The 21,156-nt window shown below is 57.5% G+C and overlaps 1 protein-coding gene across 23 annotated transcripts in view; it reads right to left on the bottom strand.

Moving 5' to 3' along the window:
* The window catches only part of EDAR (ectodysplasin A receptor), a 69,519-nt gene that overhangs the window by 5,758 nt on the left and 42,605 nt on the right, over positions 1 to 21,156 (bottom strand). For 2 of the 23 annotated variants that reach the window (XM_085016072.1, XM_021087105.2), the window contains exons 2-11: positions 17,793 to 17,861; positions 17,122 to 17,244; positions 16,497 to 16,678; positions 10,898 to 10,983; positions 4,448 to 4,534; positions 3,082 to 3,210; positions 2,921 to 2,995; positions 2,687 to 2,759; positions 1,728 to 1,887; positions 444 to 504 (exon numbers count right to left, since the gene is read on the bottom strand). In XM_085016072.1, the coding sequence (XP_084872198.1) occupies positions 444 to 504; positions 1,728 to 1,887; positions 2,687 to 2,759; positions 2,921 to 2,995; positions 3,082 to 3,210; positions 4,448 to 4,534; positions 10,898 to 10,983; positions 16,497 to 16,678; positions 17,122 to 17,244; positions 17,793 to 17,843 (1,027 nt within the window). In that variant the 5' untranslated portion in view covers positions 17,844 to 17,861. Of the gene's footprint in view, positions 1 to 443; positions 505 to 1,727; positions 1,888 to 2,686; positions 2,760 to 2,920; positions 2,996 to 3,081; positions 3,211 to 4,447; positions 4,535 to 10,897; positions 10,984 to 16,496; positions 16,679 to 17,121; positions 17,245 to 17,792; positions 17,973 to 21,156 lie in introns of all 23 variants that reach the window. The other 21 variants (XM_013995872.3, XM_085016070.1, XM_085016079.1 and 18 more) reach the window with 17 other exon arrangements.

Raw genomic sequence — 21,156 nt, 5'->3', positions numbered from 1 at the left:
GCCCTAAAAAGACAGAAAAAAAAAAAAAAAAAAAGAATAAGATAACTTAGAGGCTGGATTTGGAAGAAGGTGCGAGTGTAGATTCTGACTTCATGATACAGACCTTCCTTCCTGGTTCTGCTGCCTCTGCCCCACCCAGTCCAGATGCAGGGCCGCTGGGCACAAGGCAGACAGCTACACTTTACCACAGCCCCAGGGCAAAGCCACTGAGCCGTGCTAGTGCAGAGATGGCATTGTGAGGGACACAGAGTACCTGTCCCCTTGGGCCCACGTGTCCCCAGCAGGTCCTGCCACCTCCCGAGAGGGGAAGGGCAGTGGGCAGGACTGGGACCTCATTGAATAGCTTGGAGAAAAACCACACATCCCTCCATGCCTGTCAGCCCAGACTGCTCTTCTGCCCTGGGTCCCGGGGAAGTCAGCACCTGGCCAGTCCATCCGCTCACCTTCCACGACTGCACACACATTGGCGTACACATCCAGAATCTTCTTCCTTCGACTCTGAATCTGTGAAAGAAGTCAGGAGAGCATTAATCCTCAGGGACGACCCAGGCATCCATCTTAGTATCAGTGGACGGCTGCTTCCCCGATTTCCCACCAGAAATGCCAAACCACGCCCTCACGGAGCATCCATCAGAGTCACCTGAGGAAGCCGTTTCCTGGGTCCAGCTCGGGCACCCACAGTGCCCACAGGGTTCCCTGGGCTCCGCCGACATTCAGACTCTTGAAGTGACCAGAGGCCATGTCTGGCCTCAGTCTATTTGGAAGGACGAACCTGGGGACCCAGCTCACCCAGGGCCACTGGGACGCTGGGGGCCATTCGTGCAGCAGCCACAGAACCAGGCAGAGCCCTCCTCTGGAAAGGAAGCAGCTCCAGCCAGCATGGCAGGTACACAAATGGCCCCAGCAGTGAGGTCTCAGGCCCGAAACACCATCCTTCAAAACGACCCACAGCCTCCAGGGGCCCTGCAATTGACAGGCCCCTTATGGAAGTCACTGAATTCGGAAGCCTGGGTGCATCCTTGTCAGGACCTGGCAGCAGCCTGCATCCCATCAGGGAATTTTTGCTATGAGCAGTGTTACCCAGCAGGCTTGGGTCAGGACAGCGACCCTCAGGCCAGCTCCCAGGCAGCTCGGCCAGGCTGTGCTCTCTGCCTCGGCTCCCACATGCCGATAGCCCTTCGCTGGGTGACAGATGTGAGCATATGCGTGCGTGTGTGTGTGTGTGTGTGTGTGTGTGTGTGTGTGTGTGTTGGGGGGGTGGTCTGATGAGATACAGGCCAGTATACTTCCAAGGGATTTTGCTGTTCTCTATGTTCCAAGCAATTTAAGCTTTTTTCTCTTGGCTCATTATTCCTTTTCTTCTATAAAGGTGTAAAATAAGAGGACTAACTTTTTTTTTTTTTTATGGCCACATCCATGGCACATGGAAGTTCCTGGGCCAGGATTGAATCTGAGCCATAGCTGCCACCTACAATGCCACAGCTGCAGCAACACTGGATCCTTAACCCACTGTGCTGGGCTGAGGATTGAACCTGCGCCTCCGCAGTGACCTGAGCCACTGTAGTCAATTCTTAACCCACTGGGCCACAGCAGGAACTCCTAGCTTTTCTGTTTTTAATGCCTTGTTTTGAACCTGTTCTCTGGTGGGGCTCCTGGGATAAACCCCTTGTGTAGCAGAACGTTTTCAGCAGAAAGGCAGTGTGTCAGGGTCAGGGTACAGGCCTTACCCCAGCCGCCTTGGTGGCAGTGACCGGCTTCTCCCGGGCCAGGTGGACTAGGGACAGGAGGCACAGCTCTGGGGAACCCTGCCTGTCAGGGGCTGGCTCCTCGTCACTGTCTAGACTCCGGTTTAGCAGCTGCTCCTTCTCCGAGGAGGCGTCATTCTCACTGTCGAAACAGGACTTGGGTTAAGGGTGCAGGGCTGGCCAGCCTGCCCTGCTGTCCCTGTGATAGAGAAGGTAGGGCAGTTACCTGTCCTGCTTTACTGAGAAGCTCTGGGCATGGGACATTAGATAGAGACACCCCAAGGTAGCCGTGAGCTCTTGGGGCCTTGGGGCCACCATTGGGTGGGCATGGCCTCTGCTCACCTCTCAGCACCCCCAGTCCCCTCCATCCACACCTGTGTCTCCACCAGCAAAGGGGTTCACGGACCTGCACTGAGTCCCACAAGGTCTCAGCAATGACTGGAAATAAAGTGGAGCAGACCTGCACCCCTGAGCTCCTTTGACTGGGGGGAGGGACTTTGGGATGTCCTACAGGCTAGCAGATGGGCTCACATCACACCCTTGCCCCCCACCCTAGGCCACGGCCCTGGCCCACGTGGGTCGGTGCTTAAACTCTCAAAATCTTTCCAAATGTGTGAAAAACAACATCCTTTTTTACAGGCATCTTGCTTGCTTGCTTCCTGTGATTTGGCTTTAGACAAAGAACTACATTTGCTAGAACTGGGTCACAGGAATGAAGTCCCACCCAAGGGCCACTCTGGAGCAGAGGGCATGGAACAGACAAGCCAGAAGCCTTCAGGGCCCAGTGGAGGCGGCCAGCCTGATGCTGTCCCACCTGAACAGAGCTGTAGGCACCATGGCCCTGCTGTCCCCGGTCCCAGGTCCCTTTCCTGCTTGGACCTGAGGACCCCACCTTCCAATGGGACTAAGGGCTTCCGCCAGGGCTGCCCAGCTTGACCCACCTCTTAGCAGACTTTGCCTGAGCCGCTGTCAGCTTCTCGAATTCATCCTTCTCGGAGAAAATCACCACGTTGTCTGTGGGAACGGGAGACAGTGGGGGAGACGGGAGGGAGGCATCAGAGTCCTGCCCAGGCCTGCTTGGAGGGGACGCGCCTGAGCCTTGGCCCCAGCCTGCCCCCCGGCCATGCTGAGCTGCTCATGCCCTCCTGGCCGGCCCACACTCCAGAGCTGCTGACCTTGGGCCTCTTTTTTCTCCTCTTCCTCGCTGGCTGGGGCTTCTGGGCTCTTCCCTGGGGGACTGGAGCAGCAGGCTGGGTATGGGGGAGAAGGGCATGAGCGGCCAGCTCACATCGGGGTGGTGGGTGGAGGGGCGGGCGTGGGCGGTGGGAGCAGGCACCTGGGGTGGAAGGCCTGGCCTTCAGGATGTAGAACGTGATGATGAGGACGATGGCAACGGCCATGGTGAAGATGGTGGACATGGCGATGACCAGGGCCGTGGCCAGGTGTCCTTGGCCTGAGAACTCTGCTGCAGTCGGGAGAGAAGCCTGTGACATGGGGCTCAGGGCCCCTGGGAGCGGTGGCCCTGCCACTAGACCGTCCGGGAGCCTTGGAATCAGAAGCGCTTGCTTGCTTTGTCTGAGAACCAAGTGCTTAAGGTTGCTCTGGGTGTCATGTTGGGACCACTAATCGGGCCCCTTTGCTGGTCAGATGCCCAGGATGCTCCAGGGTGTCTGCACTTGGGACCCTGGGCAGGTGGGCGTGGAGAGAGCAGCCCATGAGCAAACTGTCCTGAAGACGGTTCAGCCCAAGACTCTTCTGAGCAAAAGTCAGGATGGAAAGTCACCTTGTGGGGCCAGACTTACTCTTGCTTTGGAGCCTGTGTCTTGTGCAGGCTCAGCTGCTGTGTGACCAGGGCCATGCAGAGAGGGGCAGGGGCTGCCTTGCGCTCCTCTGCTGGACCCCGCCTGCATCTCCCCAGGAAGGGAGATCTGTCCTGATTCCCCGAGGGAACAAACCTGGACCTGCTCTCAGGAAACAGGATCCAGGTCACCCCCACATGGGTGGGGAGGAGACGCATCCAGACCGCAGATGCCTGAGGGAGGCTGGTCCCGCTCATTAAGGTGGAAACCAGGCATCACCCCCTCCGGGCTGCCCTCTCCAGGTGGTCCTAGTGTTTCCTTCTCTTGGTCCTGGAGGTAGTGTGGTCCAGGTACCTCAGCTAAATCTTCCTGCCTTGATACTTTGTGTGAATGTGGGGTCGGGTTTGGGGTGATGCCAGGGCTGTTGGGCTGTGTGTGTGCACCCTGGGATTCTGAGAGCACCCAATCCTGAGACCTGAGCCATGGACCTGCCTCAGAACTGGAGGCATGAACACAGTACGAGGGAAGGGGGCTCAGGTGTTGCCCGAAGCGCCCCCAGCCCAAAGCACGCAGGGAGTGACGGGCAGTTAGTGGAAACTGGATATGAAAATTCGATATGGAAGCTGGATATGAAAGTGTCAGGTCGGCAGGTTAATTTGAAGGCCCAGTGGCCTGAAGGCTGCCCCCTTCCTGTCCTGATCACCAGCGTGAGGCAAGGGGCCAGACACCATGTGATCAGTGCCACACCTGCAGAGACTTGCCAGTGTCCAGACGAGTGTGGTTGTCACATAGGCAAGCCATTCCAGGTGGGATGGTTCTATCCTGCTAACCCCTCCTGCAGCTCCTCCCTGCCCCCCGCTAGGTTCAGCTCTCGGTCGGGTCAGTCAGCACCCGGCATCTTACCTTTATGGGCTCGCTGGGGTGGCAAGAGGGTGCTGCTGCTGGGCGTGCGGGGGAAGTTGGCTGACACTCCCAAAGTGGCTCCCGTACCTGCAAGCAGGACAGTCACTGTGGGTCTCTCAGACAGACTGGGAAGCCCCCATCTCCCCCCTCAGAGAAAGAGCTGACCCAGCTCCCCTGTGGCAAGGTTCTCATGAGCAGCAGAGCGCATGGACCTCGCCACACACAGAACCTGGACCCAGACTCACAGGACCTGGACCTAGACACATAGAACCTGAACACACACAGGACCTGGACACACAGGGCATCTGAGGGGAACGATTTCTAAACTACAGCTCGGGCCACTGACAGGCTGATAGGCAGGGTCCATCCAGCTGAACTGTCCACATGTCTGTGTCCAGCAAGCAGAGGAGGTCCCAGGGACCGGGCCAGAAACTCTGATCCTTTCACCTATTAAAAGCCAGGAGATGGAGTTTGCTTCATGGCTCAGTGATAACAAACCTGACTAGTATCCATGAGGATGTGGGTTCAATCTTTTGCTTTTCTCGGTGGGTTAAGGATCCCGCATTGCTGTGGCTGTGGTGTAGGCCGGCAACTGCAGCTCCAATTTGACCCCGAGCCTGAGAACCTCCCTATGCCGCAGGTGTGGCCCTAAAAAGACAAAAAACAAAAACAAACCAGCAGAAAACTACAAATAAAACTGGGTGCCGGCTGGGAGGGACAGGAAGGTGGGGTACCAGCCCCGAGTGACCCCACTTCTATGAGTTAGAACCTGAATGCTGCCTGGACACTGGGAGACAGTTGAGAGTGGAGGCACTGGGTTCCCGAAGCCTGGTAAGGCTGCAGTCCCCCTGCCTGACTTCCTTGTCCTTAAAACACCACTGCTGGTCAGACATCTGGGACCAGAGGCATCTCTGCTGGGGTTTTCGGCTCCCAGAGCCCAGGTCTTCACCCCTCTGAGCTTCTGGCCTTTGCCCTTTGCCATTGTCACTGGTGAGGCTGTGTCCCAGACTGCTGCACACAGTGGGGCAGCCCTTCCTTGTCCCCAGTGCTGCTTTCCTGCTCCATCCTTGACTACTGGCCTCTGGGTGAGTCTAGGCTCTCCCACGTGGATGGAGGGCAGGGCTGAGGGGACTTTGCGTCACTGGAGACCCCAGGGCTGACCTGCCAGGATGGCCCCGGTCCGCGTGGAGGCAGCAGGTGGTTCGCGGTGGGAGGAAGGACCCGAAACTTCTCTCCCCCTCTCCTGGTGGCTCCTGAGTGTGTCCAGAGCTGGCCTCCAGAGCCTAGACAGATGTCCCTCTGCCTTTCTGGAGGATCAGCAGCTTCTCCCACCCCACCCCCAAATTTACAACTCATCTCATAATTCAAATGAGATTTAAATGGGATTGGATTGATTTCACCCTCTCACCTGGCCTCAGACCCAGCTCCTGTGAGGGGAGGTGGAGGGGCCACAAGGGTCAGCTGCAGAGGGTGCTCAGCCACCACTCAGAGCCCGCCATGGGGAGAGGCACATGGGGCCAGCTTCAACCTCAACCCGATTTCCTTTCAAAACAAAGAGGTGGTTGGAAGGATCTGTTTGTAAGGCTTGAGGCGGCTCAAGCTACATCGTCAGGAAGACAAGTAGCCGTGGGCTCTGCGTGTGGGTGTTTGTCATCTCTGTCTGTTCCTGCCCCTGTCCGCTGGGGCTTGCCAGCTGAGGCTGGTGACGAGCTTGGGGACACAAACATGCCCAGGCTTGTGGTCTAGAAAGGGACAGCCAGAGCAGCCAGCGGCCAGACTTACGAAATGCCTCTGCACCCGACAGGTGGGGCTGGCACAGCGACCACATCCCCTTGTGCCCGTGGGCACACCCATCCTGGCCAGATGACAAACTGGGCCTCTGCTTGATCCAGGACACCCCCAGGTGGCCTCCAGGTGATGTCACCTGCACAGCCTTGGGCTCCTCACTGAATCCCGTGGACCAGACAAATGTTCTATTCCGAACACACCCGGGGCGGGGGTAGGTGGCTGCAGGGCCAGAGGGCTACCTCTCTGGGCGTCACCCTCCGGACAGCCCCATCGGGCCTGTGCGGCCAAGGTTCTGGTCCCATGAGGACGAACTTGGCACCAGCACAGGTGTTTGGCGTCAGGAGGTCTCTGCCCATCCACAGGAGCCACCTGGGTTGGGTCCTGAGATAAGAGTATTCCTCAGGTGGGATTGCCCTTGGGTCTCCTGCTGACCACGGGGCGGGGGTGGGGTGGGTGGGTTTTGGCGGGGGCAGAAGCTCCCACAGGTGTCTTCAGATGAGAACAGGGGTCTGGTTCTGCTCAGCCCATGCTGAGAGGAGCAGGCTCGGGGATGGGGGATGTCTGCTATCCTCCGGGTTCTTTGCACTGAGCATGTGGCTTAATGTGGCTGCCCCTCTGCACTGGGCCTCGGGGGAGTGACCGGGCCCTTGGCCTTTTCATCCCTGTGAGCTGTGGACACAGCGGTGTGTACCAGTCTAGCTGGGACCCTCTCCGCAGGGAACAGTTGGGTTTTGGGGGTGGATCTATTGATTTGTACAGCTGTGAGGTATGCCCTGGTGCGGAGGCTGGAGCCCTCAGACCCAGCTGCTCAGAGGGAGGCTGCAGCTCGGACCCCCTGCCCGGCAGCAACAGCTGGAGGCGCCTGCTGGGGCCAAGGCTTCACATTCAAGTGGCAGTTCTGCTGGGTGTCTCACAACGCCATCTGGACAGACTGGCTGGCCCTCCTGGACTTGGCTCCCAGCAGCGGTCCCTGATGTGGTAAGAAAACAGCTACAGTGCTCCCCCTGCCCAACCCAGGCCCGCGAGGATGGGTTCCTGTGGCTGCGTCCGTCTTACTCAGGATGGCAGGTGGCTGGGTGGACTCGCTGCAGGGACCTGGACCAGGCGCTTCCTGCACCTTCATCCCCACAGCAGCAGGCGGGCAGGTGTCCCTCTCATGGACAAGGTAGCTGAGGCCCAAAGCCAGGTGACTTCGCCAGAGTGGAAACCTGTCGTGAGGCCCAAGTCGTGGCCTTTCTCCTGCCAACATGGATCCCTTCGCGGGACCCTGGGAGAGCACTCGGGACAGAGTGGGAACAGAGGAATCCTGACTATGCTGGTGCTCAAGCACCAGGGGGTTCCTGGTGTGGACATCCCATGATGCAAGCCTGGGAGTCGGGGCTGTGTGGGTGGGCCAGGCTTGTTCCCTGCCTCCCGGACAGTGGGGCCCCCTCAGGACAGGAGGGAGCTGTGCACCCTGGGGCATCCCAGCCACCCCTTGCACCCCACTCTTGTGTGCTTCAGGTTTCAGAGTGCTTTGGGCTCATGGATGTTGGGCCCTGGGATTGGATGCAGGAGGGAGCACACACCTTCCGGGTCCCTTAACCAGCCTGTTCCACAGGTGGGGAAATGCAGGTGCCCAGAGGTCAGCTAAACAGGGATCTATACCTAGGACAGGCTCCTGACGGGCACCAGTGGTTCCCAGAGCGTGGTCCTGGACCCCCAGCCCTGAGTGACGGATGCACCCTGAGTGACCCCCGCCCTACACTTCATGGCTGAATAGACGCCGCTTGCTTCAAGGATGGGGAGCCGGGCACTGCAAAGAGGGAAGGGTGAGTGGCCCAGACATTCCTGTAGGACATCTCCCCAGCCCTGGGACATATGTGTCCGTGTCACCGCTCCCCTGGAGTCCATTCCCAGCTCTCTCTGATGTAGTCCATAGGAGCCACTGCTCAGTGTCTTGGGGTGTTGAGGGGCTGGAATCACACAAGACAGGCCCAGGTGGTCACATCCAACCAAAGCAGCGTCCAGGTGGGGGGCAGAGCCGGGGGACCTAAGCCACTGGCTTTCCTGAGGTGGGGCTGCCAGCAGCTCTGTGAGTGGGTCACGGTCAGCCTTTCTTGCCCTGCCTGCTGACCCCGAGCGGGAGCTCCACATGAAAGGTCAGTGCAGAGGGAGGTGCAGGTCCCAGGTGTGGAACCCACACATAGACCCCCACCCAGGCAGGCTCCACTCCTCATGTCAGCCTGCAAGTCCTCACTGACTGTGCCTCCCCATTTTCCAGATTGGCAAACAAAGGTCAGGTGACTTTCGAGGTCACAGAGCAGGCCCCCAAGCCCCCGCACTCTCAGTTTCCCTTCCTTGCTGGCCTCCTTCAGGGCTGGGTCCTGCAGACCCACTGGGACTGGGCTGAGGCTGCTGTTCAATAAGCAGTTCATTGGGGGTGGGGGGGAGGTCTGCTCATCTTCCCTATACAATGGGCCTTGTGTTGGAAGAGAGGAGAGGGGTCCTTCCTGGGCCTAGAGCTCTCCTGCTGCCAGGTGGCCAGAGGGATCCCTGGCCTGCATGAGGACATGGGTCACATGAGCTTCCAGACGAAGGCCATGGGGAAGAGTTGCCTGTATCCCAAGGTCCACAGTGAGAAGCCTTTTCTAGACGGGTGGTGAGCGTCTGACTTCTCCCCAGACTGGACTTGGTCCCAGAGCTCTCTGGGCTTGAATATTCTGAGTCCCCGCAAAGGCCGCCAGCAGTGGGGCTCACTGCACCACCCCACAGGTCCTGCAGGCAGCCTGGGCCTCTGAGACTCTTCTAATTGTGAATTAATTAGCACCTGGCTGGGGAGGGAAGTTCAGCTTTAAAGATGTGCGAGCCCCGCATTGCCCCATTGCCCTGCTCATCTACTGAAGGACTTTGGAGGAGAGGGAATGGCCTTCCCCTCGGGCAGCCCTGCCCCGCCACCCACAGCTGCCTCGCCACCCACAGCACCTCCTCCAGCTGGTCCCGAGGGGCAGGGAGGTGTTGGTCCCGCTGGTCCCGAGGGGTGGGTAGGTGCTGCTCCCCCCTCCTGCCCTCCGTCCCTTCCTCCTGGTGCCCTTAAGAGCAAGATACTGTGAGAAAGTTGGGTGGGCAGGGCCCCATTGTTGAAACCGTGTACAAGCCCCTGAGACCCTGTGTTTTGGAGTAAAAGGCCTTTCCTTTAGTTCTCAGGCCTCCCCTTAGTCTCAAAAGGCTGACTTAAAGAGAATGATGAGGAACTATTGTTACAACTAAAAACTAGTTCAAACCGTCCCTATGATGTTATGTCCTGCCGTGGCCCACTCACTTACTACTAATGGTTACTTGCTAGTTAGAGTTCTAGTGCACCTAGTGTCTGGCCTTTCACAAATGCTCTCTTCCTTGATTAAGTGCTTTCTTCGACCCATAATTACTTTCTAGTTAGAGTTCTATCACACCTAGTGTTTTCTTTTGTAATTGAAACATCCTGTAACACGCTTTCCCTGTAAGCAATCTTCTCTCCAGAGAGAAGGTCAAGGAACAATAACCCCGAAGACAACCAGAAACCATCACTGGACCCACTGACGCTGGCTGTGATGACTCTGAAATGATCTATGGATGAAGAGTAATGCAGATACATTAATCCATAATCCTGTCTTCTGAGCAAAACCTATAAAACCCCTCACTGTCCCCTCTCAAGGGAGGACATAGTTTTTTGTTTGTTTTTTGTCTTTTTAGGGCCGCACCTGCAGCATATGGAGATTCCTAGGCTAGGGGTTGAATCAGAGCTGTAGCTGCAGGCCCACACCACAGCCACAGCAACACGGGATCTAAGCCTCATCTGCGACCTACACCACAGTTCACGGCAACACCAGATCCTTAACCCACTGAGTGGGGCCAGGGATCGAACCTGCATCCTCATGGATGCTAGTCAGATTCATTTCCACTGAGCCACGATGGGAACTCCCTGAAGGACACAGTTTTGAGGTATTTAGCCTGCTGTGGCCTCCTTTGCCTGACAAAGCAATGAAGCTGTTCTTTCTGCTTCGCCCAAAACTCTTAACTGGTGCCAGTGTACAGAGGTCGTGTTTTTGGCTACAGTGTGGGCCCTCGAAGGCTCGGAATGGGAGTGGGGTCGCAGACTCCCACCTCCCTCCCAATCCTCCTGTCATCCATCCGTCCACCTGTCCCACTTCACTAGTGCCTCTCTAGACCCCAGACCGGAGAGGTCATACACCTCTGAAGCAAAGATCCCTGGCCCTTCGTCACAAATGGATGCCCATGCATGTCACCCCGAAGTGAGAATAGGGAAGGCCAGCCCGAGGTGGGGTTTTAAGCTCACGTGTCAACTCGTGTACACCCTGTGCTTTGTGGTCACTCTTCATAGTTCCCTGGGCCTCCCCTGGTTTGAAAACCAGTGAGAACTCACACCGCCCAGCGCTTGGCAGTGCTCAGCAAAACACCTTTGTGTCATGGGGGTCTGCAGCGATGGCACGAGAGGCACGGCTCAGATTTTAGGGCCCCCACCTTACAGGTGGGCATGCTGAGGCTCACAGAGGTCACTGACTTGTGGTCCTGCCACTGCAAACCCCCTTCACGGACCCACTGCCAGGATGGGCTGCTTCCGCAGAACAGAAGGTACCAGCGCTGAGCCAGCACCGCAGGCGTGGGCGAGCAGGGGACACTCACATTCCTTGGTGTTGGGGGGCGCCAGCAGGCAGGAGTAGCAGACCATGCCGTAGATGTTCCGAGGCCGGTTCTCCAACATGTAGTAGCTGCGGGCAGGGGAAGGGAGACAAGGCAGAGCAGACAGGTAAGCAGGGTGAGACCAGGGCACACGGTCGGCACACCTGCGATGGGAGCTGGAGCAGACGGCGGGAACCACTTCCTTTCCCAGGACTGGCCCGGCTCGGCCATCTGAGTGTCCCTCTAAATGGGGGCTAGGGCCCTTGAGGAGTTCCCCCCAGCCCCCACCCTCAATGGAGGTGCAGCTCGTGTTCCAGTGGGATTGCGGGCAAGTGTGTCTAAGCCCCTGGGACTCCGGGACCTCCCGGACTGAGTGGGACTGGCCGGCAGAGCATGGCTACAGCACAGACTGCGCCACCTCTAGAGCGGTTGAGGCCACTGGCCTGAAATGCCGCCAGGTCCTAACTGAGGACGCACTTGATTGAAGCCATAGGAGAGCTCATGCTGGGGCTGCACCCACTTGCAAAAAGGTCAAGGCCTTCAGGTAAGGCTGCCTCAAGGTTACCCCTGAGCTTCCTCATGTCGTGTGCCAGCCCACAGTCCTGCAGCCCTCCTGCGCCTCCCCCAGGGTTCTCCTCGATGACCCAGCCTGAATTCTCTGCAGGCTGCGCACCCCAGCGGCTCAGGATCCTGCCCATCATAGGCCGCAACCCTTCTCTGACCCATTTCCATGGAACACACATGGAGCCATCCACCACTCGGTGAGAAGACAATCCATAAAGTGAGCTGGTGCCCCTCTTTGCTGTTGGATTTTTCCTGTGGTTGTTTTTAATCTCTTTTTTATTAGCCATGCACTCAGGCCCCAAGACAGCAGCAGTGCTGGAGGGGGTCTGGACCCAGCCTCCAGGAGCTGGACTGTTACCAGCAACATGATGATCATAACTGCCCGCCCTTCCTCAGAGCCTTTCATCCTCAGATCCCTGTGCATCTTGTAAACATGAATTAGCCCATCTCAAAACACCCCTCAGAGAAGCCACAACATGCACTTTACAGTTAGGCTCCCAAAGCCACATTCTGCAGTGCTCCAGAGCCATCTGCCCATGCGTCTGCTCCAGGAGGCCTCCGAGGGGCGGCCAGGCTGGGCCCGCAGTTTCTGAGAGCCCGGCCTCGGTGTCCTGTGTGGGCATTGGACATGCCCTTATAGCGTGACTTTTCCCTAGTTCTTTTTTCTTTTTCCTCCTGTTCTTCAAGGGATGATTGAGGTGAGTAGCCCAAGACAAGATCGGGTTCAGGTGGGGCTTCCAGAACCTCTCTGCAAGTCAGCAGGAACCAGATTCTCCCCAGGATCCCCTTTCCTCAGGGCTCCTGAGCTGACGGACGCTCCCCTCCCCTCCCCGTGCGGTGGGCAGAACCCACCAGAAACTTCACCCCGTCCTCTGGCCATGGGAGGCCCAGTCAGGAGTGGACGTTGTTGGAGCCCAGCCAGAGGGAGCTAGTCTGTGGGAGAAAGATGCCCCAGGGAGGTTATAAAATCCAGCCTCTCTGCGTGCTTTGTTCCCGGGCCTCCCACACAAGTCTCTTGCAACAGGAAAGCCCCGTTCGGCTCATTGTTCAGCCAGAGTACCGGCCACAAGCTGACACACAGAGGAGAGTGCGCAGGACGGGGACAGAGCACCTGCCAAACCACAGGTGGGGAGCCAGCCAAGGCAGCCGCAGTGTCAGGAGCCAAAGAGAGGCCGTCTGTGCGCATAGCCAGGAACCTCGCTCAGGGGTGGGGATGACCTTTCTTGAGCCGAGAGTCCCCATGATCCTCCTTTGGGCCAGGCCTCTTCCTGCACCTGGGGCGCGTGAACCTGGGACATGGCCCCAAAGCACTGGGCTCACTGGAGCCAGCGTGGGATCTGAGGCCAGAGGTGATGCAGGGCCTTCTGTGTGGGCCTGGGGCTGGGAGAAAGTCATGTGAACGGTCACCTCTCAGGGCACAGCTGGCCTGAACCACAGTCCTGCACCGTGGAGCTGAGTGAGGCTGAGCCACGGTATGTGCTCCGCTCCAAGTCTCCGTCAGCAAACATCTCCCTGGTGAACGTTCTGGGTACAAGCGAACCCAGTACAGTCTCTCCGGGACCAAATGGCTCCAGCCCTAGGCACAGGTCCAAGGCCTAATCTTTCTGGATAGAAAGTCCCTGTGGGTCTGAGTAAGAATGAAACAGGCTGCTTCAAGTACAGCATGCCCTGCAGATCATCCAGAACAGTCATGCGGCTTCCCAGACCCTGGGGCACACGGGCTGAACCTTGTAGGAGCCAGGAGTGCCCACAGAAGAGGCTCCCTTCTGTACTCACCACATCTCACTCTGTGGAGGAGCCTCACGGGCCCACCTGTGTATCTATCCACCTGTTAGGTGTTCTGGTCTAGACGCCACCACCGCCTCCGGTTCCACACACACCTCCTCCACCTTCCCTCTATCTTCCTCCTCTTGCATCCATGGCCTCCTCCCTCCACCTCCTCCTACATCCATGTCCTCCTCCTTCTTCCTCCTCCTGCATTCATGGCTCTTCCCACATCCATGTCCTCCTCCTGCATCCACATCCTCCTCCTTCCCCTGCATCCACACCTTCCTCCCTCCTCCTGCATCCACACCCTCCTCCCTCCACCTCCTCCTGCATCCACGGCCTCCTCCTTCCTCCTCCTGCATCCACGCCCTCCTCCCTCCACCTCCCTCCTGCATCCACATCCTCACAAGTGGCACCACTGCCCACAGGGCAGCCAAGGCAGGGTCTGCCCCACATCCTCTTCCTTCTCCCCACACTGAGCTCTCCCTCCCTGGCTCCCATGACTCCCCTGCCCTGGTCCCAGCTCCATTTCTCCCCGATGGTGCCAAGAAGGTCACTCTAGGTACAGCCTGACCGTGTCCTCCACTGGCTTAGAAGTCGGCACGGGGAGCCGCAGGGGCACCAAGGTGAACTCTTAAGTCCTCGCACCTTTTCCCCTCTGGCCCTGCCCCTTGTGGTCCTGCAGCCCCACTGAACTTTCCATGCAGCACAGGGACCACAGCCCCTCATGCTTTGTCTTGAGCATTTCCCTCCAAGAGCCCTGTCCTCTTCCCAGCCGGGCCCCCACCCCTCCCAGCACAGCTGAGGAGTCTTCTGAGCCCTTTCCCGGCCCCCCTCCCCAGCCAGGAAGGACTGTCCTTCCTGGACCCCTGGACCCCTGGGTGTCCCTTGTCCCACTAGGCTGTGGTCACCCATTTTCCAAAGAGAGGAACCCCCTGCCTTCCTCTTTGTCTCACTAGTATCTACCCAGATGGCTCTTAATTCAGAGGTTTAAGAAAATAAAAGCAGGGGCTGTTACTCGATGTTGTGACTGTCAGGTCAGATGCTCACACCCAGAGGCTCTTGAGGCAAGCTGAGATTTTGTGAAGGGTGCCATTTCCTTCCCAAGGTGAGCATGGCCAGGTGTGCGAGCTTTTCCTCCACAGCTATAGCTAATCCTCAGATTTCATTTCTCGCATGAGTTCTGTGTCTGCACCAATCAAAACCAATCAAGGTAAAGTCCTATGAAGAATATGTTACCAGAGACTGATTCCAGCCAGTGAAGCTCAAGGACCTGCTGAATTTCTCCCATTCAAACAGTGTCTGCACAGAGTCCTCCAAGACCCTTATGTCATTGGAGGGAAAGTCTTGATTCTGCTCCTAACATGTCCCCCTGCTTTCTTTTCTTTTTAGGGCCCCACCCGAAGAATATGGAAGTTCCCAGGTTAGGGGTAGAATTGGAGCTGTAGCTGCCAGCCTATGCCACAGCCGCAGCAATGCAGGATCCGATCTGCATCTGTGACCTACACCACAGCTCACGGCAACACTGGATCCTTAACCCACTGAGTGAGGCCAGGGATCAAACCTGCCTCCTCATGGGAACAAGTGGGTTCATTGCCACTGAGCCACGGTGGGAATTCCAAACGTGTTCTTTTGGGTGGAGCCCCCGAGACATGCTAGCCTCCAGAATTAAATCAAAGCTGCCGGCCACAGAATGTTCATTTTATCAAACTTTCTGAGAGAACAGTCTAATGCCCCCACCCCCAGCCCCAGGCATAGCTATTTGCTTGCTTGCGTATCGAGAATAAGGCCCCCTGCTTTCTTTAGCTACGTGACAAATACGTTTGGATTGTACTCTGTGTCAGGGGCATGGGCTTGGGCTTGTCCAGCAAATCCTTGAGCATGCAGGTCTGCAGCCCAGGAGGTAGGTCTGAACCAAAGACAGAAAACTGGAGAGACTGGGGGTGGGGGACAGTCACCAGCAGAGAGGCAGTGATAGAAACCATGGAAATGGATGCATCCTAGTAACGAATTGGAACTAAAGTTCATTTCTGTAAGTTCAAAATGTCTTCTCTTGTTAAAGAGTTTTTGGCTTTCAAACTATTCCTAACTTGGAGGATCTTTCTGTACTTCTCTTTCTTATATGCTAATGTCCAGTGTTCCTGTTTGGACATAGTCTTAAGTTCTCTCTCCTCTCAGGGGCGTAATAACATGTGACCACTGGGCTGCAAAATAGGGTGTGCTATTCAAAACGCTGCTGCTCTGCGACCACTGCCATCATCTGCACCATCTCTGTGTCCATCAGCACCACAACCACCACCTCCAACACTTCTAGCACCTCCACCATCACCTCCATCACTTTTTTTTTTTTTGGCTTTTTGCCATTTCTTGGGCCGCTGTCTCGGCATAAGGAGGTTCCCAGGCTAGGGGGCGAATCGGAGCTGCAGCCATGGCCTACACCACAGCCACAGCAACGCGGGATCCGAGCTGAGTCTATGACCTACACCACGGCTCACGGCGACGCCAGATCCTTAACCCACTGAGCAAGGCCAGGGATTGAACCTGGCACCTCATGGTTGCTAGTTGGATTCGTTAACCACTGCGCCACGACGGGAACTCCACCTCCATCCCTTCTAATGCCTCCATCATCACCACCTCTATCACGTCTAGCACCTCCATCATCACCGCCTCCATCATTTTAGCACCTCCATCACCACCTCCACCACTTCTAACACATCCATCATCACAGCCTCCACCACTGCTAGCACCCCTATTGTTATCACCACCATGATGCCTTCAGTTTCCGGTATAGCCCTTGCAAGCACAGTTTATGTGGCCACCAGAGGGAGGTAGTCACTGGGTGTCAGGGATGGCCTTTCCTCGTCCCAAGGGAACTTGCTGATGGTCCTGCTTACAAGAAGGAAGAGTCTATCTTGCAGTTTCACTTTTTTTTGGGGGGGGAAGACTTTTGACACATAATAGGACTGGGGTGGAATTATGGGCAACATCTGACTCAAACATTTCTATTAGTAGCGTTTTTACCCAGTTCTTCCCAGAATACTAAAAATACTAAAAAATAGTACATCCATACGGAATGTTGATTTTCTCTTCCCAGAGCATTCCACATGTATTGTCCCACTGTGAACACTCAGCACAGCTGCTTGATTTGGGTCGGAAGAGGGTGCTATTATGAGGGTGTTCACTTAGCCTGGGTGGGCTGCCCATCCTGGGAAAGGTGGCAGGATTCCGCCCAGCCACTGGCCTGTGGGGTGAGGGCCGTGCCGGTGCTCACCCAGGGAGACAGGGCCCGCACTCGGCGTCGTTCTCCGTGTCCCCAGGCGTCAGCACCGTGGCCCGGAAGAAGCCTTCGCAGTCCTTGTGGCGCCGGCAGATCTGGTAGCCTCCTTTGGAGAACTTCTCAGCAGGGCAGGGCACACAGCCGTAGTCCTCGTCTTTGGTGCCGTAGCCACAGGACTGGCCGAGGAAAGGGACAGGGCACAAGTGAGGCCCATAACACCCTGCTGGGACCGGACCCATGTCCTTGGGCCACCGGGTGGGTGCACCAGCTATTTTCAGGAGTTTCTCCCAGCCCAGGCTGCCCGACCCATCCTGACTGTCCTGAGCGCTCCCCACTCCATCCCCAAGTCCAGCCTCTCTTGACTGTTCCTGGATAAAAAAAAAAAAAAAACAGCCAAGCTGGTGGCCTTGGTGCCTGATTCTCGGTAAGAGCCTCAAATCCTGCAGCACAGACGGCTGGCTTCCCTGGCACTTAGCAGGGCAGCACACTGAGCTTCTCTGCAGGAGAGGCCACTGCAGGAGCACACACGTTTGCAGAGAGTGCCAGCCCGCTCCCTAGAACGTGAGCCACTGTCCACCTCCCAGGCCACTGTCCCCCTTCCTAGGCTGCTGAGTCTTACCAGGTAGGGCTCCTCCCCTGGCCCGCATGGGGGACATGCATGGCACAGCCCTGTGGTCTGGTTGTAAAACTCGTTCTCGCCACACGTGGCATCCTCCGCTCCGGCCGGGCACACCAGGGATACCTGCCTCGAGGAAGGGCTCCTTTGGCCTCTATGCCCCCAGAGACCCCACTTCCTGGGTTCTGCAACCCACAGGCTGTGGCTGAAGGAGCCTGGTGGGGCCCCTCAGGCCCTGACGCTTGTTGATGCCAAGTCCCCAGTGCCTTTAGCAAATGACCTGGCAGTGCCCCACCCCAACTCCCCCCACCAGGACCTCCCACTGCCCTCAATTGGTGAGGTCCCTCCTCACCAGCAGTCATATGGTGCCTCTGCTCCTGGGGAGCCCATGGGGCCAGGGCCCTCCCCAGCTCTGTGGCCAGGGTTGTGGAGCTCACTACAGGTGCCAGGCTAGGTACCCCCAGGCAGACCAGGAAGCCTGGCGAGGGGAGCTCCGACCAGAGTGTCCACCTTGGGCTGGGTGCCTTAGAGCCCAATGAGGGGTTGTGTGATCATTCCTCCATGTCTCTGCTGCACAAACAGGCCTGGAGGGTCACAGCTGCTGTAGGACATAGCCCAGGAAAGAGCTCCTGTTGGACCTCCTGGGCGAGGGCACAGGGGCTCCAGCCACTTACCACCAGGACGGGCAGCCAGGCCATCCGTGTGCGGCCTCCCAGGTGTGCCATCCTCTCCCAAAGTTTCACCTGAAACACGTACTTCATCAGCGCTGGGGCTGCAGGTCAGGGCTGCTCCAGCCCCTGGCCACAGCCAGCCCGTGGGTCAGTGCATATGCCTGGTCAGAGGGCCTCTGTACCCTGAAAGACAAGGTAGGTTTTGGAGCTCTGGTTGTGATTCAGCAGTAGCGAACCTGACTACTATCCATGAGGACATGGGTTCGAGCTCTGACTCCGCTCAGTGGGTTAAAGATCCAGCTGTGGTGTTGGTAGCAGACTCCGCTCAGGTCCTGCGTTGCTGTGGCTGTGGTGTAGGCCAGCAGCTGCAGCTCTGATTTGACCCCTAGCCTGGGAACTTCCATGTGCCATGGGTGTGGCCTTAAAAAGACAAAAGAAAAAAAAAAAAAAAAAGGAAAGGTATGTTTTAAGCTGAGCCCTAGGCCCCTTGGACGGTCTCCATGCATGGTCCCCCAGCATCAGGCCATCCCCAGGCAAGAGCTAAGGCCCAGGGCGACAGCCACTGTCCTCACCTCATGCTCAGAGTCTGGAGAAGCGGGGCTACTCCAGGCTGGTCCTGATCCTCTGACCCCTGAGAGATGGGTAAGAACCAGAACTGGGCCCAACGCTCCAGCTTCCCGCTGTTCCAGCCCCACCAGAGCTTCTTCCCCGTCCTTCGTCTGACCATCGAGAGCATGCTTGGGTCCAACCACCTGGTTTTACCATTGAGACAACAGAGGACCAGAGGGCTCAGGGCCGGCCAAGGCCACACAGCTGCCACACGGGCAGGGTGTCCGGTCCTGCTACTCCAATGCTCCCAACCAACTACCAAATATTGCACTGTTGTTAGTTTTCACTTTTCCTCATTCAGAATCAGCCTGAAAGCGAAATTCTGACTCAAAGCCATTTTTCTTGGGTGCCTGGCTGCGCAGAGGGATGGTGGCCTTGCCTAGGGTGCCAAGTTCCCCACTGGGCCACTGCTGTCTCGTCTGAATACCGGGTTTGAATTTGGAATAAAACAGCACACCCTGTTCTGGTGGCTGGGCTGTGGGAAACCCTTCCAGAATCAAGCACTGAATCAATCAGACCAGGGGTCAGCTGGCCATGGGAAGCCCCCACAAGGCCCACCTGAGTCTCCTTGGTGACCTCCCTGGTCACAGAAACCCCCAGTCTCCATCCACACAGAGACTGTGCAGACGCCGGACGGGTGGGGACCAGCCCTGCTTTGGTGAACCTCCTGACCCAGACTGGGGTGGTGGTGGTGGTGGGGGGTGCAGCTGGGAATAAGGGGGTAGGTAGAGAAAGCAGGGGTCAGGGCTGGAGCTACAAGACAGGTCTTCTTTTCCACCCCAGACCCTACTCCGTGAGGATTCTGGAGAGAATGCCCCGGCAGGAGAAGCAGAAACGTGTGCCTGGAAGCCAGTGAGGGGCTGAACCCAGGAGCTCTGAGCCACCTCTGGAGGCCTCTGAACCCACGCCCCTCACATGCAGGGGCTCAGTCAAGTCCGGGTGGGGCCCTGAGAGCTGCTGTTTATCTTTTGACAAACACTGTTCCCCACGCCGCCAGGCTCGTGGATTGTTGACAGGCTGGGATCAGAGACGACTCTAGTTTATGCTTGTAGAGCTTCCTACACACATAGAAACAGGTTGGCAGCCACAGCCATCGGCTTTTCAACAAAGCCCTTTTGGCAGGGGCTGGGGGCAGGGACCATGGATGGAGGGAGCTATGGGGATCCATCCCTTTCCAGGAACTGGGGGTGGGCGCCTGAGCCCTGTGACCAGGAGGAAGGGAAGGAAGGACGGCTCTCTCTGCACAGCTTTGGGGAAGGCACTCCCAGGGACCCCCGGGAAATCTTTCAGGATGTCTCCCCTTGGCCTGTCTTTCACCCCAGTAACATTAGGTAGCTTTGGGGAGGAGTTAGTTCTCCAGAATCTCTCTCTCTCTCTCTTTTTTTTTTTGACTTTTTAGGGCCTCACCTATGGCATATGGAGGTTCCCATGCTAGTGGTCAAATCGGAGCTATAGCCATCGGCCTACACCACAGCCATAGCAATGCAGGATCCAAGTCGTGTCTATGACTCGACAGCTCACGGCAACGCCAGATTCTTAACCCACTGAGCAAGGCCAGAGATCGAACCGTCGTCTTCATGGATACCAGTCAGGCTCCATTACCGCAGAGCCACGATGGGAACTTCCGATGGAGTCTCTTGATGAGACACAAACTACCTCCCCAACTTTCCTGCACGCACACACTCCTGCATCAGGACGCTGACTTTTGAAAATACCAAGAGGACTGTGCCAGCTTAGAGCACCAGGCACCCGGCAGTGAACTCCTGGGTGTTTTCCTTCTAGCAAGGAGCAAGCTGGGGCAGGCAGGCGGAGGCGAGGAGGCTGGCCTGCACCTGCCAGGTGGGGAGGGGAAGCTGCAGACAAAGGCCCAACTTAGGGACCAGCCCCTTGGGCAACTGGCCTGGGTCAGGACTGTGGGTTTCCTGGAGTCACAGCCCTGGAGGCTGTCCAAGGACAAGGCTGAGGGTTTCTCACTTAATTGACGTCTAATTATAGCTGCGCCTGGGAGGGCTTCCCTCCAAACAGGGGGAAGGGTTGGGCCGTGCCCTGTTGCCGTCCAGGCTCATTGAAGCCGTTCCCAGGAGGACCCAGACGGAAAGCAAAACACAGCCTGTGGCTTTGGCTGCATTTCTGTCCTCGACACCGATGCCCCAGGAGGGAGGGGTCAAGAAGGAAGCTGAGGCAGAGCCCAGGCAGGAGTCTGGCCCGAGGGCTGAGCCCTGGTGGAGGGCGGTCCTGCTCCCCATTGTGACCCCTAATGTTCTAACTTTGGGGATCCCCTGCCCCCCAGCTGTCAGAGGTGCATGGTGGGGGGGGGGGTGAGTGAGTACTGTGGGTACCCGTGACCATGGTGGGAAAAGGGGGGCACTGAAATGCCTTGACCCATCAGCCAACAGAAAGCTGCAGCCTGGCCGGTGGACTCTGCTGTGGGGAAGGTCTAGTTCAGGGTCTGCAAACAGCTCCTTGAATCCAGCTGTCACACAGTCCCGCGGACACTCTCGCTGGGCATAGACACCTCTTTTTGCTGAGGCCTGAGGCCACTTCCAAGATGCCAGAGGCCGCAGGAGTGGTCAGCTTGGAACATCCACCAGAGCCTCCAAGGCGAGTTCTGCCCTCCCGCCTGCTGCCAGCTTCGCTGCCTCGGCCCCTTCTTCAGCACCACGTCCACCTGTGTGACAGCGCAGGTCTGGCCTCACTGCCCCATGGGCGCGCCCAGGGGAGGAGTGGGGAGGACAGGCTGGGCCCTGGGCCTTGAAGG

Source organism: Sus scrofa, chromosome 3, assembly GCF_054392235.1.
Source record: "Sus scrofa isolate SSC_HxYL_T2T_F1_AM1 chromosome 3, Sscrofa_HxYL_maternal_Yorkshire_Landrace_v2.0, whole genome shotgun sequence".
Lineage (NCBI taxonomy): Eukaryota > Metazoa > Chordata > Mammalia > Artiodactyla > Suidae > Sus > Sus scrofa.
Note: the sequence above shows the minus strand (reverse complement) of the source record. Positions and strands in the feature narration are given on the sequence as shown.